Source organism: Aythya ferina (genome assembly GCF_964211825.1).
Source record: "Aythya ferina genome assembly, chromosome: 3".
NCBI classification, from domain to species: domain Eukaryota; kingdom Metazoa; phylum Chordata; class Aves; order Anseriformes; family Anatidae; genus Aythya; species Aythya ferina.
This window is the reverse complement of record NC_140298.1, coordinates 40,233,609-40,261,061: the sequence shown is the minus strand read 5'-3', so window position 1 is coordinate 40,261,061 and position 27,453 is coordinate 40,233,609. Positions and strand designations below refer to the sequence as shown.

Below are 27,453 nucleotides of genomic sequence, written 5' to 3'. Positions count from 1 at the left end.
CAGGGGAAAATAGCAATTACTCTTTCCTAACAACTGCAAAGGATGTTATCATCACTACAGATATTAAAGCCATTTACTTGCCACCACCAAATAAAAGCTTTATATAATTAAAACATATGGCTGGTGTTAACTCAAAAAGGGACAGGAAATTGAACATTAAAGGTGACTCTGCCCTTAATTTGTTGTATTGCTTAGGGAGGGAGGAAAGCATGTTGAAGTGTTTTGAGAGAGAGAGAGACCAACAATGTTATCTTTGAATTTCCTGCCTTTCATCAGTTACTATTACAACCCGCATGCTCAAATGTTAATAATAATAAAAAAAAAAAAAAAAAAAAAAAAAAAAAGCTGAAGGGTTGTAAAACCTTATCAGTGACTATTAAAAAGTTTATCTGTTTTTAGATGCTAAAGTCTTCAGCGTAGTCAGTTTCCTCCACCCTGTATATTTTTACAGTAAAAAGAACCAGGTTTGGGTTTGGCAAAACAATTGTTCAAATAGCATGTTTAATGAAGTAAGTGGAAATTTCCATCTTTCCAATTTTATTTCTGAAAGGCTATATCCCAGAAAGCTAATTTCTGGAATCCTGTTTAATCACAGTCCTGTTTAAATAGAAGTGCTGGATTCTCCTTTCAGAGTGCGTAGATCAGGTCTTCTGACAGCCTAGATAGAGCTACTTTCATTAATACCAACTGAAGAGCTCACAAACTGTTTTTGCGGTTTGCTTGATGCAGTGCTGATGACCTCCCCCTTTTTAATTCTGCCATTCTTCATGCTAGTTTAGAACCAGTATTTAATAACTGCATCTTTTGACTTTACTGTCTTTATTTAATAGTCATAAATCTTAATCCTAATACTTTAGCGTTCTTGTATTTAGTGTGAACTGCCAATTACTTTCAGTACTAGGAACTACTTGATGGTTTATGAAGTTGCCATATTAAAAATTCAGATGGGTGAACTATTCTCTAACATTTCTATAAACTGTGGGCTTCTCAAATGACTAACGATCACATTAGTTCTTTAAATAAATGCAAACTTCTGCAAACAAATGTAGAATCATAGAATAGAATCACTTAGGTTGGAAAAGACCTCTAAGATCATAAGTCCAACCTAGCACTGCCATGTCTACCATTAAACCGTGTCCCTAAGCATCACGTCTACATGTCTTTTGAATACCTCCAGGGATGGTGACTCAACTAATTCCCTGGGCAGCCTGTTCCAATGCCTCACAACTCTTTCAGTGAAGAATTTTTTTCGTAATATCTAACCTAAACCTTCCCTGGTGCAACTTGAGGTCACTTCCTCTTGTCATATTACTTGTTGCCTGGGAGAAGAGACCTACCGCCACCCTGTTACAGCCTCCTTTCAGGTAGTTGTAGAGAGCAATAAGGTCTACCTGAGCCTTCTTTTCTTCAGACTAAATGACCCCAGTTCCCTCAACTGCTCCTTTTCCTCCTGCCTGTAGCTCTGCATGGGATTGTTGTGTCCCAAGTGCAGGACCCAGCACTTGGCCTTGTTGTCCTTGGCCCATGGGTCCAGCCTATCCAGATCCCTCTCGCACTCGTGCTTAATTTGGTGTCTGCAAAATTTTCAGAGGGTGCACTTGATCCTCTCGTGCAGATTGCTGATAAAGATATTTGAAGAGAACTGGCCTCAGCACTGAGCCCTGGGTTACACCACTTGTGACTGCCATCCAGCTGGATTTAACTCTATTCATCACAACTCAGAGAAGCAAAATACAGTGATTGTGAGAGTTCTCCCAGCTGCTTATAGAATATTTCCTCTCCCTCTTCATCTTGGCTGGGTGGTCTATAAGAGACTCCCATCATGACATCTGCCTTGTTGGTCTTCCCCTTGATTCTTACCGATAAACCTTCAACCCCGTAATTGCCATTGTTCAGCTCTAGGCAATATGAACGCTACTTAACATCAAAGGGCTACGTCCCCACCTCTGCCTCCTAGTCTATCCCTTCTGAAGTGCTTACAGACAGCCATTGCAGCACTACAGTCATGTGAGTCATCCACCATGTTTCTGTGATGGCAACTGTGTCATAGCTTTTCGGCAGTACAATGGCAACTAGTTCCTCCTGTTTGTTCCCCATTCTGTGTGCCATGGTGTAGATGTACTTCAGTGGTCTAGCAATCCCATCACCTTTCCAGACGGAGAAGACCTAATTCCTATGTAACCATTCTTAGGCACTTCCATGATAAATATATCAGAAGGGATCCAGTTCTTTAAGCTTTTTCTGGAATGATCCCCGTTATAATCATTGCAGATAATAGGTCTTGTCTATTAACATAGATTTACCAAACCTAGCTGCCTCCTCATTTTAGAAGTGCATATTTCTACCAGTCTCAGGTTAAATTTCTATGATTTTACCATTCTGGATGCAATTTCTTGTCAATATATTGAATATCTTCTTAGGCCTAAAAAAGAAGACCATGTAAAGTAAGTACTCAAACAGTAAATTTGTTTCTCTGTGGACTGCATGAATAGCCTAAGCTTTCCTTTCTGGGGATTAATTTTCTTTTATTGTGCTTTGTACTGAATGATGCTAAATTCCAGTTTGTTATTGTAGGCCATAAGATGCTGATGACATCCAGCCTTCAGGCAGCCAAGGCAAATACTTCCCTGTCCCTTTCGTATACATAAACCAGAATAGTTGTATTTTTCAGGCTCCCTCTAACTTCTAAGATCATGATATATTATCCTGATTTGGGGCTTTTTGTTTTGTCCTTGATTATGGTCTCTTCTGTGGCTCATTTACTTGATTGGAAGTTTAGATTTCTGAGAAATACTCAACCAGCAACTAAATCTGCGTTGAAAATTTAACATGCAAAGAAGAGCCTGTTTAGTACTCAATGAGAGTATGTTTTAAGCTGCCCCTGTATTTTCAATGTTAGGTGCCACCATTTTCCAGGCTCAGAGTTAGCAGCCTGTTAAGATGAAAGGGACAAATCACTTTGTTACTGTGTCAAAGTCTTGATGCACCTTGACGCATTTCAGCACTGTGTAGTTTGCGATCAGGTCAGATTTTCAACTTGGAAAGTTTGAATTAGAAGGCCTGGTCTCTCTAAAGTTAGAGGACATCATTCACTTTAATTACATAAGCTCAAAATCTCTGTAATTTATAAACTACCTAAATGAAAGCTGGGATAATGGACTTCAGTGAATTCAGAAAATAAGCAATTTTCCATCAACATCTAATATTCTGGACTCTGCCAATGAAGATGGTTCTTGACATACTCTGTGTGTGTCGTTTCTGTGATTTCTGCTACTTTGTATAGTCAGCATTATGATTTTGATTTATAACAATACAGAGGCAACAGAGCAGTTGGAACCTAACAAAGCTTTTTGTGTCAGAATTAATTATCCTTGCATGAGATTATAATACAAACAACATGACCACCTGTAGTTAGTATGTTTGACTAAAATTAAAGTGAATTTATTGCACCTGAAAGGCACAAGTTCAAAAAGCACAAAGACGCCAGTGATCCATTACTTACAGAATTAATGCAGTGAAATTAACACTGAAAATTGCTCCCAGTCCATTGCTTTTGTAGAAGTAACACGTTCACTTGGGTGCTAATGTGGTTCTTTCTTCTGTGATCCTTCATTCCTATATTGAAATCACACATAAGGACTCCCTGTTTGAGCATTCTGGCCTAAGATTTCATATAATGTTGTTGTCCAAATATTGTCTAACACCAATTCACTTTTCACTGAGCAATTATCAGTTACTAGTTGGAGGCAACTGTGAATCATCAGTTGATGGCCAGGGCTCACTCTTGTTGACTGCAAGTCTCTTTTCCTTGAGCTAGCCTTCCTGCACTGGTAAGAGTATTTGCTTGTTTGTTTGTTATTGACTCTTGAGCAGTCTGTTAAAGACTGAGATTTACCTCTCTTGTTGTCTCTCTCTTCTTTCCCTCCTTTCTCTCCTTCCCTCCATACAGAAAAATCCGTAAGAAGTTTACCAGATGGCAGCTGAAAAGAGCTTCCAGAACACCTTGTTCTCCAATCATTGCAAAGACAAAGTCTCTCATGAACAATAGGCAGGCACGAACAGAGCCAAGAACCATAATGCACTGAAGATATAACAGCATCAGCACCATAATCATGTCAAAACCTTAATTATGAATGCAGATACAACAGGACCTTCCACTTCTTCAGGACAGACACACTGTGTGGACATGTTGTGGTTGGGTTCTGTGTTCTGGGCAGGATCCAACAGCAGCTCTTGTTTTCCCTTGCCTCTGCAAGGGCTACTTCTGATTTGCTGTGCAAGCCTATCAGTGATCATCCTGCTATATTCCCCTCATTCCCCATCATCAGAGTTGACTGGTCAGGGAGGGACTGTTCACACTGACCACACGGAGTATGGATGCAGAGTACACCCACTGCGTTTACCTATGTCTGCTAGTGGTGTGATATGAAAATAGGCAGCTTTCAAAACTATTGCAGTGTCTTTGAAGCAGGATTTAGTCTTTAGGGGCTGCACTTTCAAAATGAGCTGCAGACTGGGTATTTGAAATTTACAGTATCATCTTGAGTCATTTTGGATTTAATTTTCTGATCTGCTGAGCATCCAAAGGCTGAAATGTGGACAAGGAGTTGTTCAGCAGTTTGGAAACTTAGACCAAGTTAGGCAGTGCCCAGAATTAGTGTCAAATTTTCAAAATGTTGGCCATATTAACTTTGGTTAAAATACTGGAAAGTATTATGTGTGGCAGTGAACATCCAGCTGGACAAGTTGCATGTGTAAGAACTGGTCCAATTTTCTATATATTTGCAAACATCCACCTATTTCTTTGGGTGTTTTTGGCATTTCTTGAAGTCTATTCTGAATAGTCAAAACCAGCTAAATGCAATTCCCAGGAAAACGGAGGAAATAGAATATTTCCTATTAACAAAGCCTCTCCACAAAATAATTACTACATTTTTATACATCAGGTTAAGAAAGTTGTCTTGCAGAATGCTTTGAAATTCATACTTGTAAGGCTACAGGTAGACACTTACCATGGAGAGATGATGTGCCTTTTGTAACTACTTGTAGGAAGCTGTCAGTCCCCCTGTAAGTGGGAATGGCAACAGAGGCAGGTCTTTTTTCTACTCAGGTACTTACAGGTGAACAATCTTTGCCCTACTTTGAAATCAAGAGGCAACCAGTGTGTAGCACTGCTGTGTAAACCTAGCTGAGATATGTTGATTATCTGAGGCAAGTTATGTCCTTCCTTAGATTTGGTTTCCGTATGTTTTTTCAGAGGTAGTCAGCCACTGAACACATCACAATAAGCTGAGATGAGCTCCAAGACTTTTTTTTTCCTAGTTCTTTACTAGGTAGCTCTAACAGTATAGTACAGATGTCAGGTTTTCATCTGGTTGTGGATGTGTGCCCAGCTCTGTGGTTAGAAAGACAAACGTGTAAGTGGTGTCTCATACCTCTGGGTTTTTCAACCCCCTCCCCCAATTATTTGTTCCCCATGCAATTTTCAGTTTCAGCCTGAAAGAGCATCTGTGATACCAGCCTATAACTAGCTGTGATGTCCATGTCAGATTATCTCTTGAAATGGTCATCCAGATGCTATCTCAAAAAAGAAAGCACATTGACCTCCTGAAAGGACTTGCTGATGATCTCCCAGAGTGATGGATCCAGGTCTTGTCCACTGTCCTTCACCAGCAAGAAAAGGGTGAATATGAAGGAGACACTGTGACACGAAGTGCTTTTAGTACCCTTAGCACCCTAGTGAATGTCACTGATGGGGAATCGATTGGAGAAGACCTGGGATTCATCTGCTTACAGTTCTTGCCAGTAGCCACTGAAGTGTGCTGCCCTAGGAGTCTCTTCTATCCACATGATCTGCTTTTTCCTCACAACAGGAGGGCTTTTCATCAGATACTGAGCGGAGACAACCTATTCTTACTAGTAAGAATTGCCTTTATTAACTGTGACATATGGAAACACCTTCTGTATAATTGCTTCCTCACCCATTAAAATAAAGAAAACATGATTATTCAGTAATCTGTTTGACTGAAAGTATGAAAAACATGAACAGAAAGAGCTTTCTCTCCCTCAGGCACCACTGAAATCACACACAGCAGACTCATTTTCAAAGTGTCATTTGCTGTAAGGTGATGGATTTTTTACCCTGCCTTATTAAGCTTGTACTCAAATTATTTCTTTTAGTCAGTGTGCTACAATGTCTAGCTAGTATTTTGCAAAATCTGTGTGTTTCTGCTTTTGACAAAAATATTAGCATTTGTAATAGTGTGTTGTGAAGTCATTTTTTCTTCTTTTCCTCTGAGGAGCAAGAGATTCCTAACGCAACTCCCTGTTACGCAGCCTGATACAGCTATCTTTTGCATCAAGCATCCAAGGTAAGGAAGAATCCTCCTTTGCAGCTTCAAGCTGAGGCACTTCATCTGGATACTCTGGCAGTAATGCTGTGCCCCTGCCTGGCAGAGTCATTTCACAGGTTGCAATAGCCAACCCTTGGGGTGGGTGAGGCAGTGAGGAGACTGTCTACTGAAATAACTTCAGTTCCATCTTTAAACTGCTTCGCATGCAGCTGCATAGAGACCTTCCTTCCCCTAAAATGCAGACAGTGCACAGAAAACTGCATGCCTGTGTATTGCATCTTTGTCTTTACCTGCTCTCTCTCGGTCTTACCTTTCATGTAAAATGTTCTCCAGGATGGAAGCAGGATTTACCTGTGAATTTCAACAGAAAGCATCGATGGACAATTAGATGAAGATGTGTTCCTGCTAGGTTTGGGCATAAAAACTTTTGTAGAAATTGTGACAGTTCTTTCCACAGTGTCTTGCAATTCCATGCTGTCTGTTGTTAAAGATTTTGTTCTACTGACCTTGAGCAAAGATGATACATTCCTGTGTAAGTTATAACAGTATATCCACAGCAAATCAGAGCTCAGTACTGTTTTTATCAAGCTTCTCAAGCTAGTTATTTTAAACCTAGCAAACATATCTCAGTCATCAACAGTGACACTGAGTATAAACATAAACCTCAGAAGCAAGGACAAGACATTTGCTTCTTACCATGGATGTGAGCAAGAGAATTAAGGCAGCTTCAGCACTGCATTTGCAATATGATTTATTTTCTTGTTTGCTAAATAAGAAAGCTATCTGAAAATCTGCCTCTGCTCTTACAAATATGGAGTTAGAAAACCATGCGAAATGCATTTTCTTTTTGTGTTCAGAGGTCTCGTAAAGAGTAAGAAGATTTTGTTGAAATTTAAAATGTCCTTGTTGCTGATTTCAAGTATATAGCTATTCTGCACTCTTGAAATATTTTTGTATATTTTTTCAGATTATTTTTAAAGGCTATTACTTAGTGATGGAAGTTTGGTTGTGTAGGACAGAAAAAATGAGCTCTTGAAATGTATTGGTGACATTAAAACTACATCTTTTAAACCATTGCTTTGATCAAAAGCAAATATAGCTATTGTTTCTACAGTCCAAAACTTGCAGCGTGGTTTGAAAAAGTGGAGATTGAAAATGAAAAGAAGAATAAACGAGTAGAAAAAAAAAAAAAAAAGAAATGGAATCTGCACTTACAGAATGTGCACTTTTTATTAATCTGAAGCAAGAGTTTTTATAAATATCATTTTAACCTAGGTACTTTCCTAATTATAAAGTTTTAAATAAAATGGAATGGCTGCATAGTAGTTTCTGATATAATCACAGCATAACATCTTACAGCCTCATGCAGAGAACAATTGTACTCCTTCAGAAATATTATATTGCAAAGTAGAATACAGTGGACACAGTGTATTTATATATGTGTACTGCTATGGTAATGGAAGCATTAGAATCCCCTGGAAATGTCAGCAAAATTATACTCATTTTTAATTTTTTCTTGAAGGTCTTTTATATAAACCCGTGTCTTCATAAACCAGAGTGGGTGTCAAGAGATCTGAGTTTATATAACTGCACAGTGGAATTTTTTGGAGTAAGTCAGGACTTTTTTATTCAAATGTTGCATGTTGAGGGAGGAAACCTAATTTTGGAATACATGGGGTTTGGATAAGAGTTTTGAGATTGTACTATACAGTGATCAACAAATTTGCAGAATATGCTCCTGATGCTCATAAAGTTTTAATGGTTGGAATTGAAATACAGTATTGAAGATTAAATAAAAAAGAGAAGCATAAAGAAGCATGTCATTTTTTAAAAAATCGATTGTTTAGACTGCAAGCGAATTTCTCAAGGGAACGGTAGAACTGGGAGGCTCAGTGCTGAGTGTTTGAGGATGTGGAGCACCTTAGAATGAAACATAGTACTATCTGATTTGCATTAAAGTGTCTGTGTACAAGCTTTGTGACTCTTGGCCCTTTTTGCAGGAAACCAAATTTCTATGTTGGCATTATTTTCTAGTAGGGTATTCGGTAACCAAAAAAACTGACATTTGATGAACAGTTAAACTGCAGTAGTTAAAGACACAAGTAGTTGAACTGGAGATTAGGAAGGAAGATTCAGAAGACGGAGACAGAGAAGTGGTATTGGTCATTGCATTGGAATTAGAAAAATTCCTAGGATTGAAATGAAATCTAAGTGAAAGGACCACATAAAATTCTAAAATACAGTGCATTGGCACATCTGAACCTTGCAGGTCTGTGTTAGTGTCAAAAAATTAGCCTCTTTTTAATTTGGTAGCACCTTGGTGGCTTCTGTGAGGATATGGAACGTAAAGTGAATAGTTTTCCTTACTAACATCTTGAAGTAATTTCCTCAAATAAGTTGGATGGTTTTTCTGCAGAGGAGGACATCCATGCACAGGGCTTCTGAACAGAAGTAATGGCTGTTACTTCACAGATTTGTCCAAGATAATTCTTTCCAACTCCGAATTGTCCCATCTATCTTGGGGAAGTTGTTATTTACATGGATACATGCTGCTTGATCCACATGGTAAATTGTGTTTTAAGTGTCTGCATTAGAATGGATTATCTTTTTGGCTGCTTGTTTGTTTCTCCCTAAAGAGGCCTATGTGGATTCCAGGTTGCAAAACTGTAGTTATTCTGTGGTGGTTGGATTTACTTGGCACTATAAGTTACATGTATTGGTAGCCCTTCTTCATAAGCAATGTTGGTATTGAGGAAGAGACGATCTCTGGAAGCAGTCCTTTGCTGGGAGAGATGGGGAAAATTGGCATCTCTTTAACCAGGTTTATGAGAAGCCACACTCAAAAAGCAGTCCAAGATACTTAAAGGGTCTGAGATTAGCAAGATAGCAAGACTATAAAGCTTTTCCCTTGTCTAGCTGAAATATATACTTCGGTGGTCACTTCAGTCTCTTAATTCTTCTATTTACTGTAAAGTTATTGATCACAAATACAAACCCTCAGAAATTAAAGGATATATACTATGTGTTTTACTTTCCAGGCTGCTCTTGCACTAGCCACCAGAAACTTGAGGGCGGGGAGGGAAGAAAAAACTGTGCTGTTGACTTGAAAACATAAACTATTGAAGACTGCATTTTACAAGGAGCTGAGTTCTGTTTTGGTTCTTGGTATATGCAGAACTTTCATAAAATACTGTAAACGCAGAATATATTTTCTCAGACTTAATTGACACCATGATGCTTTTCCATGAACTCAGATGTACTATGGCTGCTTTATACAATAGAAAACTAGCAGACTACTGACTGTTACCATTTCAGCTTAATGTAAAAGCCCTACGTGGGCTTTGGGACCCTGTTATATTATAAACCCAGATGTTAGCATTGTGGGGTTCTTCAAATATACATTATTTGTGCATACATTAAATGTGTGTTCCTTATAAGCTAAGTAAAGGATCTTTATGGAAATGAAAACTACTTATTACTTATATGGTAACACCTAGATGCCAGGCCAAGGCACTACCTCTGGCTAATAATTATTTGAGATAAACACTCAAATCAAAGTCTGTTCTGTAAAGCTGGGATGTTCCTCAAGAACTAGAATTGTCACTGGTACTATGTAATGAGGACATTTGTTTTTCAAGTGGCTTAATAGAGTTTTATAAGGAACAAAAATCTCTTGCATGTAATAAATTTCAATCTCTACTGCTTCAGGCAAAAGAATGGGAGGAAAACGATTAGAGACAGATATTGATGTTGATTCTCTTCTAATCAAGTTATTCATGACTGCAGAATCTCCTCCCAAAAGCTAATCCTCATTGAGTCTGGAGAAGTATGATGACTCCCTAATTTGCTAGCAGGACTGGGTGCACCCCCCCCTCCCTCCCACGTGTTAGCTATGTTATTACTTTGGAGATCTGCTCCTCCATAATGTGAATCAATAGTTTCATTAATGTGGAGGAAGCAGCTTGTATCACCTTTGGGCTAAAAGTGACTTTCTCTCTAATACCTTCTGCTTAGGCAAATAAAAGTACGTTCTGGATAGTAGTAGCAAAAAAAAAAAAAAAAAAAAAAAGGGATTTCACAAGCACTTCTGTGAACCTAAGGAGTAAAGTGTGTACAACCTTAAAATAACATGGCATAGCATAATAGGCCACTGAACATGATTTTCTTTTGTTACATTTGTGACCGTTCATGGCTGAAGGATCATTCCTTCAAGCAGTCCTTTCTCTTCCAGTTCTCTGGATAATGCACTTGCTTTTACTGCATTCATCAACATGCTCTACTTATGCCATTCACTCTGCCTTGTAGTTGCATATTGGAAAAAGGAACTACTTATACTTCAACTTCTCAGTAACATAATTTATTAGGGCAGATGCAGTGGAAATGTAGTGAGTATAATATTGATGAATGGCTCCACATTTGTTTTCTTTCCTTCATTTGGCTGGGCACTTAAAATATGTGTGATTCATTTCTCAAAGTTTTAATTTTTGTGCAGTCAATAAAACACAGAGACAGAGTAGTCCATCTCCCCCAAAAGCTTCCAGAGTTGGGAGCAGTGCTCTGTGCAGGGAAATGTGTTGATTCAGTGGGAGAGCCGTCTCGATTTCCATTAGCATTTTAATCTCTTTTCAGACAGTGAATCTAAGCAAAGTTACATTGAATGCCTTTGATCCTTAGGATATGTTTTTCATCCATAAGGCAGCTGCTTTCCATGGTTTGGAACACGGTCTGACTCTTCTAGCTGTTTGTTGACCCAGCCCTGGTGCTTATTTTCTGTTTCTAATTGCAAGCAAAGTGTTGATTGGCCTTTTCAAGGGGACTAGACTCCATCCTGCCATTTGTACGTGCACAGTTAAAGCATGGTTAAGTATCTTCTTCTGTTGTCTCTGCTTCTCTCCTGCTTCTTGTACACAATCAGAAGAAAGGAGAGCTTGATGCTGCTCCTCTTCTCAGTGTGCATGGGTTTGGCTCAGCTGCTGCTGAATGCCCAGGAGAAGGAAAGGTTGGATCATTGCTGACTGTCCCTTTATGCAGACAAACGGCTCTGATGCTGCTTATTCTAAAAATGTTAAGTATAGGGACAGTCTGTCCAGCTGGTGCTTCTGTCCACATATGGTCTCTTGTTTCGTGGCTAAAGCAGGTTTCTTGGCACTGCTGCAACTTGGAGTCTAATAAATGGTTCAGACTGGCTGAGTCCTCTGGAGATACTCCCATTCCACCACTGCATAACAAGAGTACACGCCAGCTCTCTTATTTAATAGCTCATTTGGATCCAGTCCTTGGTTCGGGCCCTAGTCCTGCCACGTTTGCTTCCTTGAACCCGTATCTTCATGATTTTTAACTCACTTCGAGATGAAGTCAAAGAAGATTATAATTCAGATAATGCTATATGCACCTAGAAGGTTTGCCCCCTTCTTCTTTTTCCAATTTAAGGCCATTTGTTCTTCCATTTCTCTTTCCCTTACACCTTCCTTTGCTTTTCTTTCCTTTGTTGTTTCCTTTACTGATAAAGATTAATCTGATATGCTCAGCTCTTACTTGGAATACAGCGTAGTCTTCAAAATCACAAAATTGTACCTATCAGTGTTGAGGGCAATGAAACTAGATAGTGTATTGGCCAAACAGTCAGAAGCCAAGTCCAGATTAGTATTTGAAATTGCCCGGCTTCTCGGGCATTTGGAGCCATTGGCTTTGCACCGTCCGTTCTAAAGACAGGGACTAGCTGCAAACTTGGGATCTCAACCTATTTGGCTTTTTATCCATCCCTAAGGCTTAAATGAGTTCTGCTCTAGGCCTTGGCTCAAGTGTATCTATTGCACATGCCTTGCCAGACTCTAATTAGACCTGCTACTTGAATGCTGAGTAGCTTTCTTCTGTTTACTGCTTGTGTGCTTTAAATTTGATAGATTTCAGTAGAAGAATATAAATGAAGTGACTGTCTAGCTCTGGATTTTCTCCATCTTCCCTTGATGCACTAATGAGAATCAATGGCAGTTGCTTATTATTTTTAAATAGCAGTTAATTTGAGAAAACCTGATTCACTAGCTCTTTTCATTTTGCTGATTTGATTTCAGCCTTCTGCCCATCTGGGCCAACCTACATACACTGTTCTAAAACCAGAGCGAAAACATTGCTGAAGTCAAAGGCACACAGCCTGACAACCCAGCAAGGTGCTGTCTGTGCTCTGAACCTCTCTGTTCTTATGGGTAAAATTCTTCATAAAAGAAGTGGCGTTACTCTGTGTTCATGCTCTTGTGCCTGGGAGAGAATCAAACAGAATATTCAAAAACCTCCTATTCAAGCATCTGGTTCTCTGTAGCTCAAATCGAGGAGCAGTATATGAGACTGTGTAATTGCAGAGATAGATAGAGAAATTATTTCCCGAGTAGCTCAGTTATCCTGTCTGGCGGTGTTCTGAAAAATCCCACTCTCACCGTAAGAACTGTAGAAATAATCTCTGTAAAGTTGCATGACCCTTCTAGAAATGGCCTTATGTTCAAAGTCCTGCATCTGTGCAAATCCTCTCGAAGCTAACAAAGAATCCTGAAGGAGGCTTGTAGGCTAAGCTTGTAAGCTCTTTAGGTTAGGGCTAATATCTCCCTGTAATTATGAAAAAATGTTTTTTAAGATTTATAGCTTTGTAGTGATGGCTGTGTTATTTCTTTATAAAAGAGAGATTCAGGAGCTGTTAGTGGCTATAGGGTCATTTTAGCCAGGGACACAGGAGAGGGTGTCATAATGCTAGTTTCTGCAGTAGATCTGTACTGTTATATGACACAGGGAAGATAAAGGTGTATTCCTCTGGTCTGAATCAAGAGGTGGGTATGGGGGATTATCTCCTAGTGGTCTCCCTACATTTTAATCCAGGGTGATTCCTATTCACCGCTTTTTTATTTTTTATTTTTCACTTCATAGGCAAAGACGGGATAATACACTGAAAGGTACTGTATGCTTCTATGTGATGAAACATTGGTGTTTTTTTCATTGTACACACAGAGGAAAGTTGAAACGTTATTTGTAGAGGATAAAGGTGAACTTTACTCATGATTTTATGAACTTCTTTATTGCACAGTTCTCTTTGTGCAAACAGCACTTGACACTCTCTTGGCTTTTGTTATTTCCAGTAGATTGGAATCATTTGTTTTCTTTTTTCCAGTTGAACTGTGACAAAGCAGCAGGTGTAGGCTAAGAAAAAAAGATCGCTTTCAGGTTTTGTGCAAATATTTAGGGAGATTTGTGAAGTACTGTAAAATTCAATTAGATCTGCTTCCTAACTCATTTTCCCTAGACCATTGGTTTGCAATTTTGGAATAATTTGTCGTAATTTTTCCAAAACTGGAGCTGGTAGCTGGACTGGGCTAAGGCTGTGGAGCTGATGTTCACTTTGCAAACATGTCTGACTAGAGATGTCTCCCTGGAACAGCTACTTGCTACTGATCCTCTGCTGGTGGTTTCTGCCCTCTCTAAGCAGAAGACTCTGCTGTTTTCTGCTTCAAAGTCAGCCTGAAAACCAGGCTTAACTACATGATATTTTCTGAAATGAGAGAGAGGATTCGTGTGAATTTGCTAACAAGTAGGGAGGGAATCCACTAACAAGTAGACAGGAACCTCTGATAGCCATTGAAGACAAACAGCTCAGGCTCATACTGTCTTCAGCTGCACAGCTACATCTGGAATAGGGCACCTGTCTGCAGCCTGACTTAGCCTCTGGGTTTACCTAAGAAATTATTAACCTTGCAGAAATAAATAATTGCATGAGGGTGTTGAAAAAGTAGAAGAGATCTCAAGTAAATCCATGCAACATCATCAGACAAATTCAAGGGTCTGTATTTCTGACTGTCTGCATGTACATGTATCTGCCTGTGACCAATCCAGCACTGATGTCTGTCTCTTCCTCATCAATTTTGTGTTCTCACTTAAGTCTGATCATGACTACTCCTGTTCAATCATTGCCAATTCAGAAGGGTCGATTGGTCTTCAGCCAGTATTTGACATCTATTTAAAAGATTGATATATAAATGCCTACTTCTTTCTACCTCTGCTGCTTGGAAAGAGCCTGATTTGCCCAAAACTCAGGCTGCAGCCAGGATAAAGGTCAGTAACGTATTTGGTACAATTTTTCTGTTTGAAATGTCACATAATATGATAACGTTTCCAAAAATTGATAGGTTAATCCAATATGATCACTGAGAAATAAATAATCCTGTTTTCAGATGTTTCCACAGGCCAGTGCTGTCATGAACACAGATAGTGGATTTCTGATGGCTGAAGAAAAGTTTTTGTCATGTTGTTTGTAGCTGTGTACTTATATTCATGTATTTCATCCAGCTTTCAATAATACAGGATGCTACAAGTGGCTGTCTGCGAAACTTTGATAAATATGCAGCTAAAAATCAGTAGTGATTAGGAACCAAGCCAGTGAAATGCAATTTTAGTAAAATGCATAATGATCAGCGCTCAGAAAGAAACTCAGGTAAATAGGCATATTTTCCTGATTCGTTATTAAATGCACTGCAAAGAAAGAATGTGGATTTTGCTAATCTCATGCAAAGTTTATCAAAGTCGCCACTCATTTTTTAACTTGAGCACCATCTAGTGTGCATAATAAAAATAATTTAAAAAATAAATAGAAAGCCAGTTCATTACAGTACTTAGCAATGGAAGTCCCAGTGTGTTGTCAGCGTCAAAAGGAAACAAGCACATCTGTGTTTGTCCTGCTAATTTTTGGTAAAACAAGCTTCAGGTCGCTTATACATGCTTCAGATCACTTATACATTCTTCTAAGCACCCTGGTCCTTTAATTTGTGCCTTGCTTAAATAGTGCTTGCACTTAAATACAATAAATGAAATACACAAACTAAATACCTACCTATATAGAAGCAGGTTAAAAATACAAAAATTAAAAATCAATGGCTGTTTTTTCCTAATACAGGAAAAAAATAATAATATAATAATATAAATATACAAATGCATATTTGTATATTCATGCAGGCATGACTGTGGAGCCCTGTGCACTGCTGCAAGTTGATGCTGCCTGCTCCATCAAGCTCCTAGCTTTCAGCTAAATGGATCTTGGCAGATGTTCTAAATCTTGCCCAGACTTGGAATACAGTCAGAGATGAATTTCTTTCCTGTGTGCTTGGATCAGAGTGGAGTGCACTTAGGAGAAGAAGCTCCATGTGCTGTTACTTTCCCTGTTCCCATTGCTTCATGCAGCATGTGCTCCACGGCATGCTATGGGGGAGGCCCACCCCTTATCCCTCTCACTAATGAACTTCATACGGCTGTTTGCAATATGTTTTGTTTGCACCTGTTGGTAAAAATTCCTCTGTTGGTAACTTCTGCCCTCTTTCTATTCATCTCCCATTCCTCAGTATCACAGGATTTAAAGCTGCTGCTGGGGAGTATTGCTAATTTCCATGCATGCATCAGCAGCCATGGTTTTGTATCTTCCTACAAGAGTTCCTATGATAAGGGAAAGATCTCCTGCTCCCACATGTACTTCTGGCTTCCAGGGATTACAGGTCACTTTAAAATAGAAAACCAGAGGAGATTAAAACCTGGCATTTGATTTAAAAACAAACGAACAAAAAAAAAAACACCTTATGATTTGTTCATTGAGAAAAATATTTTTTGGGGAAGTGGAAAAGAAAGGAAGGAGGTGTTATGATTTTTTAAACTTTGGGCTTGAAAGTCTATTAACTTTTATTAATTAGTAGCCATTATTTTATGAAACAGAATATGCAGCCTGAACAGTATTATTCTAAGCCCTGAAATGAAAGCCATATTGCTAAAACTTATTTGAGGTATTTCTCTTTCTCACTTCAGGTAAGGTAGGAGAGTTCAGGGAACTTCACTGGTCTCAACAGGCCCACATACTTTGGCAAGCTTAAGAGCTCCTTGCTCCCATATTGTGTTTCTGTGTGATCTAGCTCTAATCTGAAATAATTCAGATCGATACCTGAAATTTGTAGTGCTTAATAGCTGTATTTGGATAAAGCTTTTGAAATTGACCTGTCATCTGCTGACTCACCACCCAGACATCTAGTCTCCAGCGTAGCACGAATTGCGAACTTTTCACAAAAGCCACACATCAAATGAAATTTCAGAATATCTTTGTCCAGATAATAAATGATAAAAACTACATTACGGTAAGTGACCCCATCACCCTCAGGTCTGATTCTCCTCATTACCTGGCATGTGGGAGAGCTGCACAGCATTCTCTAGGGGACAGACTGGGTAAATGCTCATTTTAGGGGGATCCTCAGGTGGGAGTTGCCTTCTCCATCCAAAACACTTTTGTATTTCTTTGTACTATGCTAAGTATAGACTATGCAATCAGGGGTAACAGAGGAAATTATCCCAGAGGTAGGCAGAGGAAATTATTCCTTTCTAGCCATTTGGTACAGGCTCGGAGTGAGGTACCAGATGGAAAATGCACTGTGTAAGAAAGCGAAGGATGACTCAGTGTAACTTCAGGTGAGATCACAGTTAAAACAAGAATGCCATACATTTATGAAAATAAACACCTGTGTTAAAGTTAGACCCTCTACTCTTCTTAGTGTTGTGTTTACTGTCTGATAGCTTTATGATGTTTATTTCTGCTCAGATTGTAGTATCAATACTCTTGAATCATTCATAAAAGACTAAATCAGTTTTGATTTGGAGAAGAAAATCTTGCTGCAAACCAGATGTTGAGTCTGATCTGAACTTTCATAGGTAAATTGATTACAAAAGCAGGAACTGCGTATTTTCTCTTAAATGGAAATATGTTGGAGAGCACAACAGTGAAGTGATTTATAAGGGCTGTAAAATCATCAGTCTTCAACCTTACTCCCACCACTACACATGCATCAAAAGACCTTGCAGTCTCCTACATCGCTAAGGTATGAACTCCAGTCCAATCCTACCAGAAGTTTAGGGAGAGTTATGGTTTTGTGGTGTGCAGCCCAGAAAATGCCACAACCTAAGGGTTAAGCACGTTGCTTCCAGCACTACCAGAATTGCCTTGCTTACCTGAGGCATGCAGAGAAAAAAGAATTAAGTGATGCAGCCTCTTGGAAAGCTCTGCTTCAGTGGTTCCCCATTTCTTTGTGTAATTTCTGAAAAGTTGAATATTTAATTCCTAGGTGTTTTAATACTCCTTACACAGTCAGCTATTAAAGTTATCTGCATAGGAAAGAACCACTTCTCCTTAGTGCTTTACTGGCAATAGAGGATTTCAGTCTCTCACAGCGGATTTGGCTTTATCATTTGGAATACAGATTGAGAGCTTCGCCATTCTGTCTTTTCTTCCTGGAATAAGCAAAATGGTAATTTCTGATGGGATTTTTAAATGGAGTTTCTGTTTTGCTAGCAGAGATGTGTTCGTTTCTTACAAAGGTGTGGTTTTAAAAGCACCTAGATTTGATGATGCTCCTTTCTTCTCCAACAGTTTTATAATACCTGAGGACTGTTAACTCTGCTGCAAACATTCATTGGTCTCCACCCGCTCAAAGAGTTTCTGTAAAAGACAAAATCTAATGGGTAGGTGAAAGCTTAGGCTGTCATGCTGTGAGGGATGAAGAGAGGACACCTGACATCCCAACACAAATTGCAGTCTAAAGCTGGCCAGAGGCAACAGCCCAGATCTCACAGTCTACATAACAGCTTTCAGTGCTGGGGCAAGGGGTTGTGCTTGTAACAGTCCCCAAAAATGTTTAAATAGGAACAATTTAAGTTTTAAAGGCAACGAATGGAGAGCTGCCTGTCTGGCACTGTGAAAGGGTAAGTCTGAACCCCAGCACTCCAAGCTTCCTGCCAGCAGAAACGAAATGCCTTTGAAAGGGGTATCCTGAGAGGCACAACATAATTCTGTCAAAATTTTGTCATTTTCCTGTCATTTCATTCTGTGGAAAAAGTAGCAACTGGATCCCCTGACATAGTCGTCTGTCTACATGCTACTGATACCACCTGGGAAGCTAAGGAATAGGCTGAGCTCATTGAATTCCTTTTTTTACCCGCTATGTATGACTTGTTGATATTGCGTGATGAAGACAGACTTCCTTACTGAACAAATAGGTTATCTGCATTTCTGTTTTTCATATATATATTCTTAAAGTCCAGCAGCCTCAAATTTTCAGCATTTTTTTTGGACTGTAAGTGAATACTGCTTTGTGCCAGAGTCTGAAGGCCATATGCCTGCATGTTCCCATTTCCTCACCCTATAATTAACTCCTGAGTGCAACTCCCAAGCATACTTAAAATCTTGTTGATCTTAGAAAAGAAACAGCCAGCCTTAGGAGAATAGGTTAGTTTTTAACAGGCAGGTTTTATTTGGTGACTCTGAGCAGGGAATTAAGACCAAATGAGAAGCAGACTAACATTTGGCCCAGATTACATTGAAGAGCACCCTTTGTGGAAAATTCCACATGCTAATTTTCATGCAAGTCTATTGCATGTTGTGCTTTCGGGATTAATTGGATTAAATTATGTTAAACCCTTCTCTGTGCTTGGTCATTAATGAGAATTTTCAGTGTTGTTCCTGAAGGTACTTAGCTATCAGTGAGGTAGCAGGAGTCAATGATATTTCCTGGTCTGGATCTGAAAAACAGGAGAGAGATGTTGGAAAGAATCAGCAGCCAAAGGAAAACATGCAAGGACCTTTTTGACTGTGCCTGGGAATGGGGCTTCCCTAGGACCCACAGGCACATCCACGCTCAAGGTATTGTACCCAGAATACTTCCCCTTGAAAGACTCTTGTTCAGAAACCAAAAAATGAGTTAAGAAAAGGTAGGAATGAATGACTACCAGGTTTCAATCGATAATACCCCAGTCTGATTTTAAATTATCCAAGCTCTTAATCTTTTGTCAGGGACTAGGCACAACCAATCTGACTTTTGCTGCCTAAGACAACTCCTGTCTCCATTGATTTATCAGCACAGATCTGTAACTCCATTTCATACCACCAGATTTGTCTATCATGTCAGATCCACAGCCAACTCTTAGCAGCTGTAAATCAATGCACCTTTTCTTGATTTCAGTGTTAACATATTTCCTGTTCACCAGCTGAAGACCAGACCAAGAATTTGCTGGCTTGCTTTCTCATGTGGTTTGTATTCTGTATTTATAGTTAGATGCTCACAGAAACTGTATATATATATATATATATATATATATATATTTCTGGCTTCAACTTTTGCTCTGGGTTTATTTGCTGGATTACAGCTGTATTTTAATGGATTCCTCCTATTCTAGCAAGTTACCTTAAAGTAGCTTACTGAACCAGAAATTAGAGCAGTATGTTTTTTATGATATAAGAAAATATGGAATCTCCATTATAAAGTTTCCTATCTTCAGAATTATTGCCCATAAGTAGTTGGTACACTTCTTGTCTTTGGTTAAATCAACCCTTTATTTTGATTTATTTATTTTTTTTTCATCAAGCATTTCCAGACTGTAGGAGACAGTGATGTAGGTGCATGAAGCTGTATAGCTTCTCTTTCTTATTTGTGAAAAAGTACAGAACAGAATAGTGGTAGTATGATTTTGTGTCTTTCTTTTCACAGATGTACATAAAAAGTGTAGAACAAGTCCAAGTATTTCCTTAAAAGCAAGAAGTTGCAATATATTAACTTTCCAGTTCTGCACAGAGCCCCACTAAATCATAGAACCATAGAATGATTTGGGTTGGAAGGGACCTTAAAGACCATCTAACTCCCACTCCCTGCCATGGGCAGGTACTTCTCCCACCAGACCAGGCTGCCCAAACCCCATCCAGCCTGGCTGTGAACACCTCCAGGGATGGGGCATCCACAGCTTCTCTGGGCAGCCTGTGCCTCACCACCCTCTAAGAGAAGAATTTCCTCCTAACATCTAATCTAAAATATGTTTGTAAAGGCTGGAGAGGTTCATTTTGTAAAGGGGACATTTCCATTTGCAGTAAGTGAACAGAAAATGTGGACCTACTTTTAATTAAAATTTTACAGATGTTTAGGCTTCTTGGTAATAAAGTGTGAGAGAACGTATCCCACATTTTACTGGTAATGCATATTTGGATCATCCATGTTTTAGTACTCATTTAGCTGTTGTTATCCCGTAGTCCTGAGCCTTAGAAAGAAGTGTTGCTTAATCAACATGATTTCTTTGTGAAAGTTTTCTGTTTTGCGAGAGATGCTTCTTTCCAGCCCACCTGTAGGTATACTGTGAGCCATGCTTCTCCAAGACTCTCAAGAGGGAAGGCTGCTATCAGTGCATAATGCACTCATTAAAACAGTTCAGTCATAACCAAAACCCCAAATTCAAACCCCCCAGTGTTTATCACTTGCTGGAGGGAAAATTTGGAGCTAGGTGGCTTTTCATGTTCCTACTCAAGCTTTTTAAAAATCCAAAGATTAGGATTCAAATATATATTTTATTGTATTTGAATCATATTCAAATGCATATTTTCTTGTATTTTGTATTACAAAATCAGTATCTCAGCAAGCGTTTGCAGATGCAGCAACTATTATAAGTGTATTACTTGGGGTGAATGTTCTCTTTGTGCTGTAACCTTTTAGTAGCTGCGCATTTAGCTCTCTTTATGCAGAAAGCTTTTCTGAAGAAGCTCACCTCATTTTTCACCTCATCCAGAAATCAGTGTCTCAAATTGCTGTCTTCTGTTCAAAGCTTTCAGAAGTGGAGATGCCAGCTGGAAAGGGCATTGTCTTCCCTTCCCAAGTACTTACTCAAGATATGCTCTTGCCATTAAGCAATGGCAAGTATTACTTGAAATAACTAGTGTAGCTGCAGGTAGTGAGCACTTTTCACTTCAAAATTGGATTGGAGATACATTTACAGGCACTTAGGAGTGTTCTGGTAGAGGTTTTTGAGAAAGAAGGGGAAAACACCTTCATCATGAATAGTTGTGATGCTGTACAGTCATGGTCAAGAAGAGAACACTAGGATCTCTCTGTATCCCTTTTACTGTTTTGTCTTCAGGGTAAACTCCCTCTCAAAAGCCGAACAGAGGGATGCTGTCTACTTGCTGACAGTAGACTGAACTTATGAAAGGGTTAAGTGGTCTGTGGCAGTATCTGAATCATGATCACTGCACAGTGTGATGTGCAGTGTCACGGGTTGACTGTCAGGCTTCTGGAAGAGGAAACAAAGGGAACTCTGTTTTCAGTCAACAGGAAAGTGATCAAACCTCCAGCTCCTTGAAAGTTTTATTTTTTTTATTTTTTTTTTTTTAGCAACTCATTTCAATTTAAAATGAAGGAAGTAGATTTATTGCTGTGAAAATCACGCTTCCTGAAATGATACAGCGCCTTGGATGAGCAGGACAAAAAACAGGCATTTGCAATGCCACTCATCGTGAAGAATGCAATAATGTGCTGTTAAAAATATCATTGCCACAGCATAGACTGCGTGGCAGAAACATACACAAGCACTAAAAAATAGCTGGGTATGAGTGTCCATTGTTACAAGCTCTCATGACAGTCTGGATAATTTTCAATGGGTGGAATACATGTAGAACATTGTCAATAGGCTCTTGCTAAGTTTCAAAGTAAGAATTTTGATGTGGTTCAAACACAAATGATATTTTTGTCTGTATGAAGCCAGTGACTTTTCCTAGATAGGGTAGGGAATAAATAGCAATGGTTGGTTTGTTTTGCATAAAAATATAGCTTTGAACATTATGTTCATATTGTTAGGAAAGGGGTCCCAGCTGCTTTTAAAGGCTTTTCTTTAGATTTAAGTGTGCTTATTAATGACTTTATCTTTTACTATTTCCTACGGCATGAGGATTAGTAGGATGCCTTTTACAGTTGATTCTGTTTTACAGTTCTGCTGCTCAGATATAGCATGGGGTAGTAAGGGAATTTCTGAGCTCTTAGAGCTGGGAAGTGCTTCAGTGTCCATTTTTAACACAGCTTGGCTGTGGTTGGAGTTTCTAACCCATGATTAGGTGGACTTTTCTGGTGTAACTCCATTCCCACAGAACAGCTTGGAATGTCTGCTCCATTTCCTAGAGGGGCCAGTTCATTGTGGCTCTTTTGAGTTAGGGAGGAGAGGACAGTATTTCCACTGTACTGAAGACATCATGTCATATCTGCCAGGTTGAACGGGTAACCTAGTATCTGATTGAGACAGATATATATCAAGTAGGATAAACAGATGTTTGAACAAATATAAAGTTAAAAAGTTAGGAAAATAGCTGTGTTTTGTATTACCACTTGATACTTGCGTTTTATATTAGCATTTATGTGCTGCTGTTTATTCTGCTTCATCCTTTATAAACCTTATTAGCTTCTGGACAAGTTCTGGATGTTCTCAATAGCTGCAGTCAAGAAGAACAAAGAGTCTTTTTCCAGGTCTCGGCTTTGCTGTAATTGCCATTTTTGATGTAATGCTTTTATATCATCATGCTAATGATAACATTCCATCTTTGGGCTCTGACCTCTCCAACTCACTCTGTTTTGCTTTGCAGGGCAATATGTCAAAATATAAAGTAAAAAATCTCACAGATCACGTAACAAATTTTGGCCATTGGCTTCCGTGCTGTGGGATGTGCCATAGTGCCTTGTGCTTCTGTAAGCTGCACTAGCTGCCCAACATAGCTGACTGGTGTTTGTATCTGTAGACAAATACCCACAGCTACTCAGTGAGTTCCAGAAAAGGTCCATAGCTGAGTCACTGATATGGCAAATTTCATTTGACACAACGGGTAGGGTGTGGGACAAACCTTTGCAACATTTCTTAGCAAATGGAAAGCAGTCACCTAAAATGACTTTTGTGTGTTCACAAAAATGAGGGATTTTAACAAGGCAAAGAGAAAGTGAGAACAACTCATGCACTTTCCCCTGCTCTGTTATGTAGTGCATAATGGAGACATGCTGTGGAGGGACAAGTTTGATGTGTGAATCACCAAGAACTGGTCACAGAAGATATATTAGTACTTGAGTATTCTTGATGTGGGATGTTTAAGTATATTTATATTTCTCTCTCTCTCTCTCTCTCTCACTCTCTCTTTTTTTTTTTTTTTTTTTTTCCTTTGGTAGAGGTTTTCTTGGTGTCTGTCCCTCCTCTACCCTGCAGTGTAGTAGCGTAGTGACATGTTTAGTGTGTTTAACCTGTGCTGCTTCACAGGTCAGAACAGTCAGTTCACGGAGGCTGGGGGCCCTACACTTCCTCGGACCTCCACAGGAGGAGAACAGGGCTTGTGTGGGGCTCAGCTGCCTGCTGGGGTTAAGCTGCACCACAGATACATGTTCCAGGGAGCATCCCTCTGCCTCAGCTGCCAGAGGGAAGTCAGTCAAAAAATTTCATACCGCCCTTTCAGGGTGGATGGAGCAGCTGCTCCTCCCTTCGTCCATCTGCTGGTGGCACATCTGTGTGGTCCCAGAGGGCTGCCTCTGGGAAAGCGCTGCTCTGCCTTCCAGCTACTGCTGGCTTTGGCAGCTGCTCAAGAGTTCTGCATGAATTTTGACTGTGCCTTTACACCAGAAGATTTTGAATTCCAGTGGAGTTGTGCTGGTGTAATACAAGGGAGAACAGCATCTGCTTCGCACTTGCTTTCAAATGGGTTATTAAATGAAGATGTTGGGTTGTGTATATTGCAGATGATTCCATACTATTGATATAACAACCTGATGTGTAAGTACCATTGCGTACAATGAATTAAAGTGTAAACCTTTTAGGAGGTTCTTTCAGTATATTAGAGGAACTAATATTTAGGTCACATGGATCCCAAATTAATTAGGAAATTGAAATAAAAGGCAATGGAAAAAAATATATTTTTTAAGTAAACTCACTCTACTCTTTAAAACTTGAGGATATAAATAAAATTATAGAACAGTAATTAATCCATTAAATGATAAATTACATGAAATGTCTAAAGGGAAATTTTTCAATGTCATCGTAGTAGCCAAAAAGAACCTCATTAGGGTAAATATGCAAAGTTGGATATCTTTACTCAAGAGTGCATGCTACATTTGTCACTTCCATTGAATAGTCTGCAATTCATCTGGATTGCAATTTTAATTAAATTTGGAGTTTACTTTTTTTTTTTTTTTAATACTACAACTGAAGTTTAAGAAGAAAGCATAAAAATGCATATAGGCTGTGTACAACTCAGATCAGCAACAAACAACAAAATCTTTCCTTGTATCTGAGATAGTACAAGAAGGAATTAAGTAATGGGTATTAAGTAATAGCTACTCTGGAAATCACCTTCAGCCAGAGACTATCCTTTGTTCATAGATGTGTAAGGGCAAACTGTAACTTCAAGGATGGGACACACCATGATGCTTCACAGTAAAACATTTCTTTTCTCTACTTTGCATCTGTCCTGGTTTCAGTTAGGACAGAGTTAATTTTCCTCCTAGTAGCTGGTAGGGCGCTATGTTTTGGATTAGGATGAGAAGAGTTCTGATAACATGCTGATGTTTTAGTTGTTGCAGAGCAGTGTTTACACCAGGCCAAGGATGTTTCAGCTTCTCACTCTGTCCTGCCAGGCTGGGGGTGCAGCAGGAGCTGGGAGGGGACAGACCCAGGACAGCTGACCCAAACTGGCCAAAGGGGTATTCCACACCCTCTGACATCATGCTAAATAATAGATGGGGGGGCTGGCCGGGGTGGGGGGACTGGCTGCTCGGGGTTAGGCTGGGCATCAGTCAGCGGGTGGTGAGCATCACTTGATTCGTACTCATTATTAGTAGTAGTACTATTATCATCATTGTTGTTATTATTACTCTCCTGTCTTAATAAACTGTCTTTATCTCAATTCACAGGCTTCACTTTCCTGTTTTTCTGCCCCATCCCAGAGAGGGAGGGGGGAGGGTGAGCGAACAGCTGTGTGGTGTTTAGCTGCCGGCCGGGTTAAACCACAACAGTACTTTTTGGCACCCAACGTGGGGCTCAAAGGGTTGAGATAATGACAGATCTGACCAGAGTGTGTTAAACTAAAATTGGTATTAGACCTGCTTAATAGTTGCTAGTCACAATGTTGATTGCTTTAATCTCAAGTTTGCTGTGCCTGTTTTCCAAATTGAGATTTATAGCACATTACTTTCTGTATGTGCTCCCTGTCATGCTGTTTATCCTTTCTGGGCCCTGGTTTAAGATTGTTATGGTACTGTGCGGTGTAACAGTGGCTCATGAGATGATGAAATTTCTGGTCATGACTCTAACCTGGTATTTGTATTCAGCAATGTCGTCGACTCTATACTTTGGAAACCGTATCTCGGAAACTATGAACAATTACACTTATTGCCTTTTTTCATCAGGGAGCCAATCTGTGGAGGGTAAAGGGAAGATATCTTTTCCTACTTGTTCACTCTCCCTTTCTTCTTCACCACCCTCTTATCCTCCGAGCTTGTTGTACAGTGGGGCTTCTTCAGCACAGACCACCTCCTCCTCTGATGATATCCCAAAGTATTTGCCTTCTGGCCAGTCCAGATCCAACTGAGCCACTTCATCCACTGTGGGTTCCTCATCCTCTTTCCAGGCCATTATTGCCAATGAGCTTGCATATGATGATGGTGCACTCCGTACAAACCTCCACCACATGGGTCGTGTATGCTTGACTTCATCTGGATCTGGATCTGTGGATGTTTGTCTATTGCCTAGGTCTTCATAAATCACTTCCCATACAGCTAATTCCCTTGGGTAAATTAACTCTGTCCTAACTGAAACCAGGATAGCATCTAAAAATTGGAGGGGAAGATGAAGGAGAAGGAATCAGGCTCTGTTCTCCTGGAGGGATTCAGCTGTTTTCCTGGCTAAGTGAAATGAACCCCATTTATTTTTTGACTTTAGCAGGCTTCTGTATCAGAAACATGAAAGAAACCAAACCAAACTCTGTGTGTTTGTGTATAACATGTCTTAATTTAGGGATTGTCTGAAACTTAAAAAAAAATGGTAAAAATCTTATTTTGAAATTCAAATTAAAAAAAAAAAAAAAAAAAAAAAAAAGCCTTTAATATGAACTTGTACCCAGCTCTAAGATTCTGTTGGTAAACAAAACATGTATTTTTATGTTACATAAAACTGTTTTTCCAGGACTGGTATTAGGCAGGAGTTTACAAATGTCAGTTCAAGCACATCCCAAGAAATTAAGTTGTCAAAGTATGGAAAATCTTATCTCTAGTTTCTAATCTCCATCAGAAGATAGAAAAAAAGCTAATGAGATGATATTACATAAAACAATCCCATCAGATGTTCTACTTTTGTAAGTTTTTAAATCTAGATAACTCCTGTGATCCTAAACGTAGTCTATGGAAATACCACAGGCCTACAGGTGGCCAGAAGCACATAATTTCATAAGGCTTCATCCTGATATTTTAACATTATATCCATAACTTTAGATATGCAAGGAATATCATTAAGTTGGTTGACTGCAAGGTCCTTGGACAAAGGTTTCTAGAAAAATAGCTATTTTAGCATTTTGTGACCCATGGTACTATTACGTGCAAAAGAAAAATCTACATATTCAATTGATTTTTTAATGAATTATACTGTGTGAATATATTTGTATTATTGTAATAAACTCATTTCCTTTATTATTTGCTACCTTAAAATGGCTAAACATTTAAAAAAAAAAAAAAAAAAAAAAAAAAAAAAACAGTTTAAATCTCTGAAAGTAAATTCTCAAGAAATACTTCAGAAGTAAATTTTTTGAAGCAAAACTGATCACGTTTGCTGTTGGCAAGTACCAATGAACCTTTCTATTTCAAAGACAGAACTGTCTTCTACCAGAAAGGCGGAAGCATGAATAAATGCAGTCACTCTAAAGCAAAGAGTGTTTCTTTCTGTGCTGGAGAGCTCTTCTCCCCATAACACATATTCATATTGTGTCCAAATCAATTATTTCACATAATGACAGTAAAGGCGTGGTAATGGTTCTGTCACAGTAGGAATATTTCCCCCTTTAAAAAATGAATGTCTTGTCTTTGCTGTGTTTGTTGACAATATGAGCGAGACCATTTATTATTGAATAACATGGCATTATCTCTGCACTAAATTATAGGAGCCTTATTTAAAGACAGCTTTGTTCAACAGAGGTTTTTTGGCAGGCAAAGAATGGCTCATCCTAGTTGCACATGCAAGCTATGTACCTAACATTTTGCATATTTTTGGAAGC

General features: G+C 39.1%; 1 protein-coding gene across 5 annotated transcripts in view; it reads left to right on the top strand.

The window, feature by feature from the left end:
• Nucleotides 1-27,453, top strand: part of MTA3 (metastasis associated 1 family member 3) — a 175,679-nt gene that overhangs the window by 131,521 nt on the left and 16,705 nt on the right. The window contains exon 19 of one of the 5 annotated variants that reach the window (XM_084512654.1): nt 3,950-8,327. The exons of 1 other annotated variant lie outside the window; for it this stretch is intronic. In XM_084512654.1, the coding sequence (XP_084368780.1) occupies nt 3,950-4,085 (136 nt within the window). In that variant the 3' untranslated portion in view covers nt 4,086-8,327. Of the gene's footprint in view, nt 1-3,949; nt 8,328-27,453 lie in introns of those variants that run through there. 3 more of the 5 variants (XM_084512659.1, XM_084512655.1, XM_084512658.1) reach the window with 3 other exon arrangements.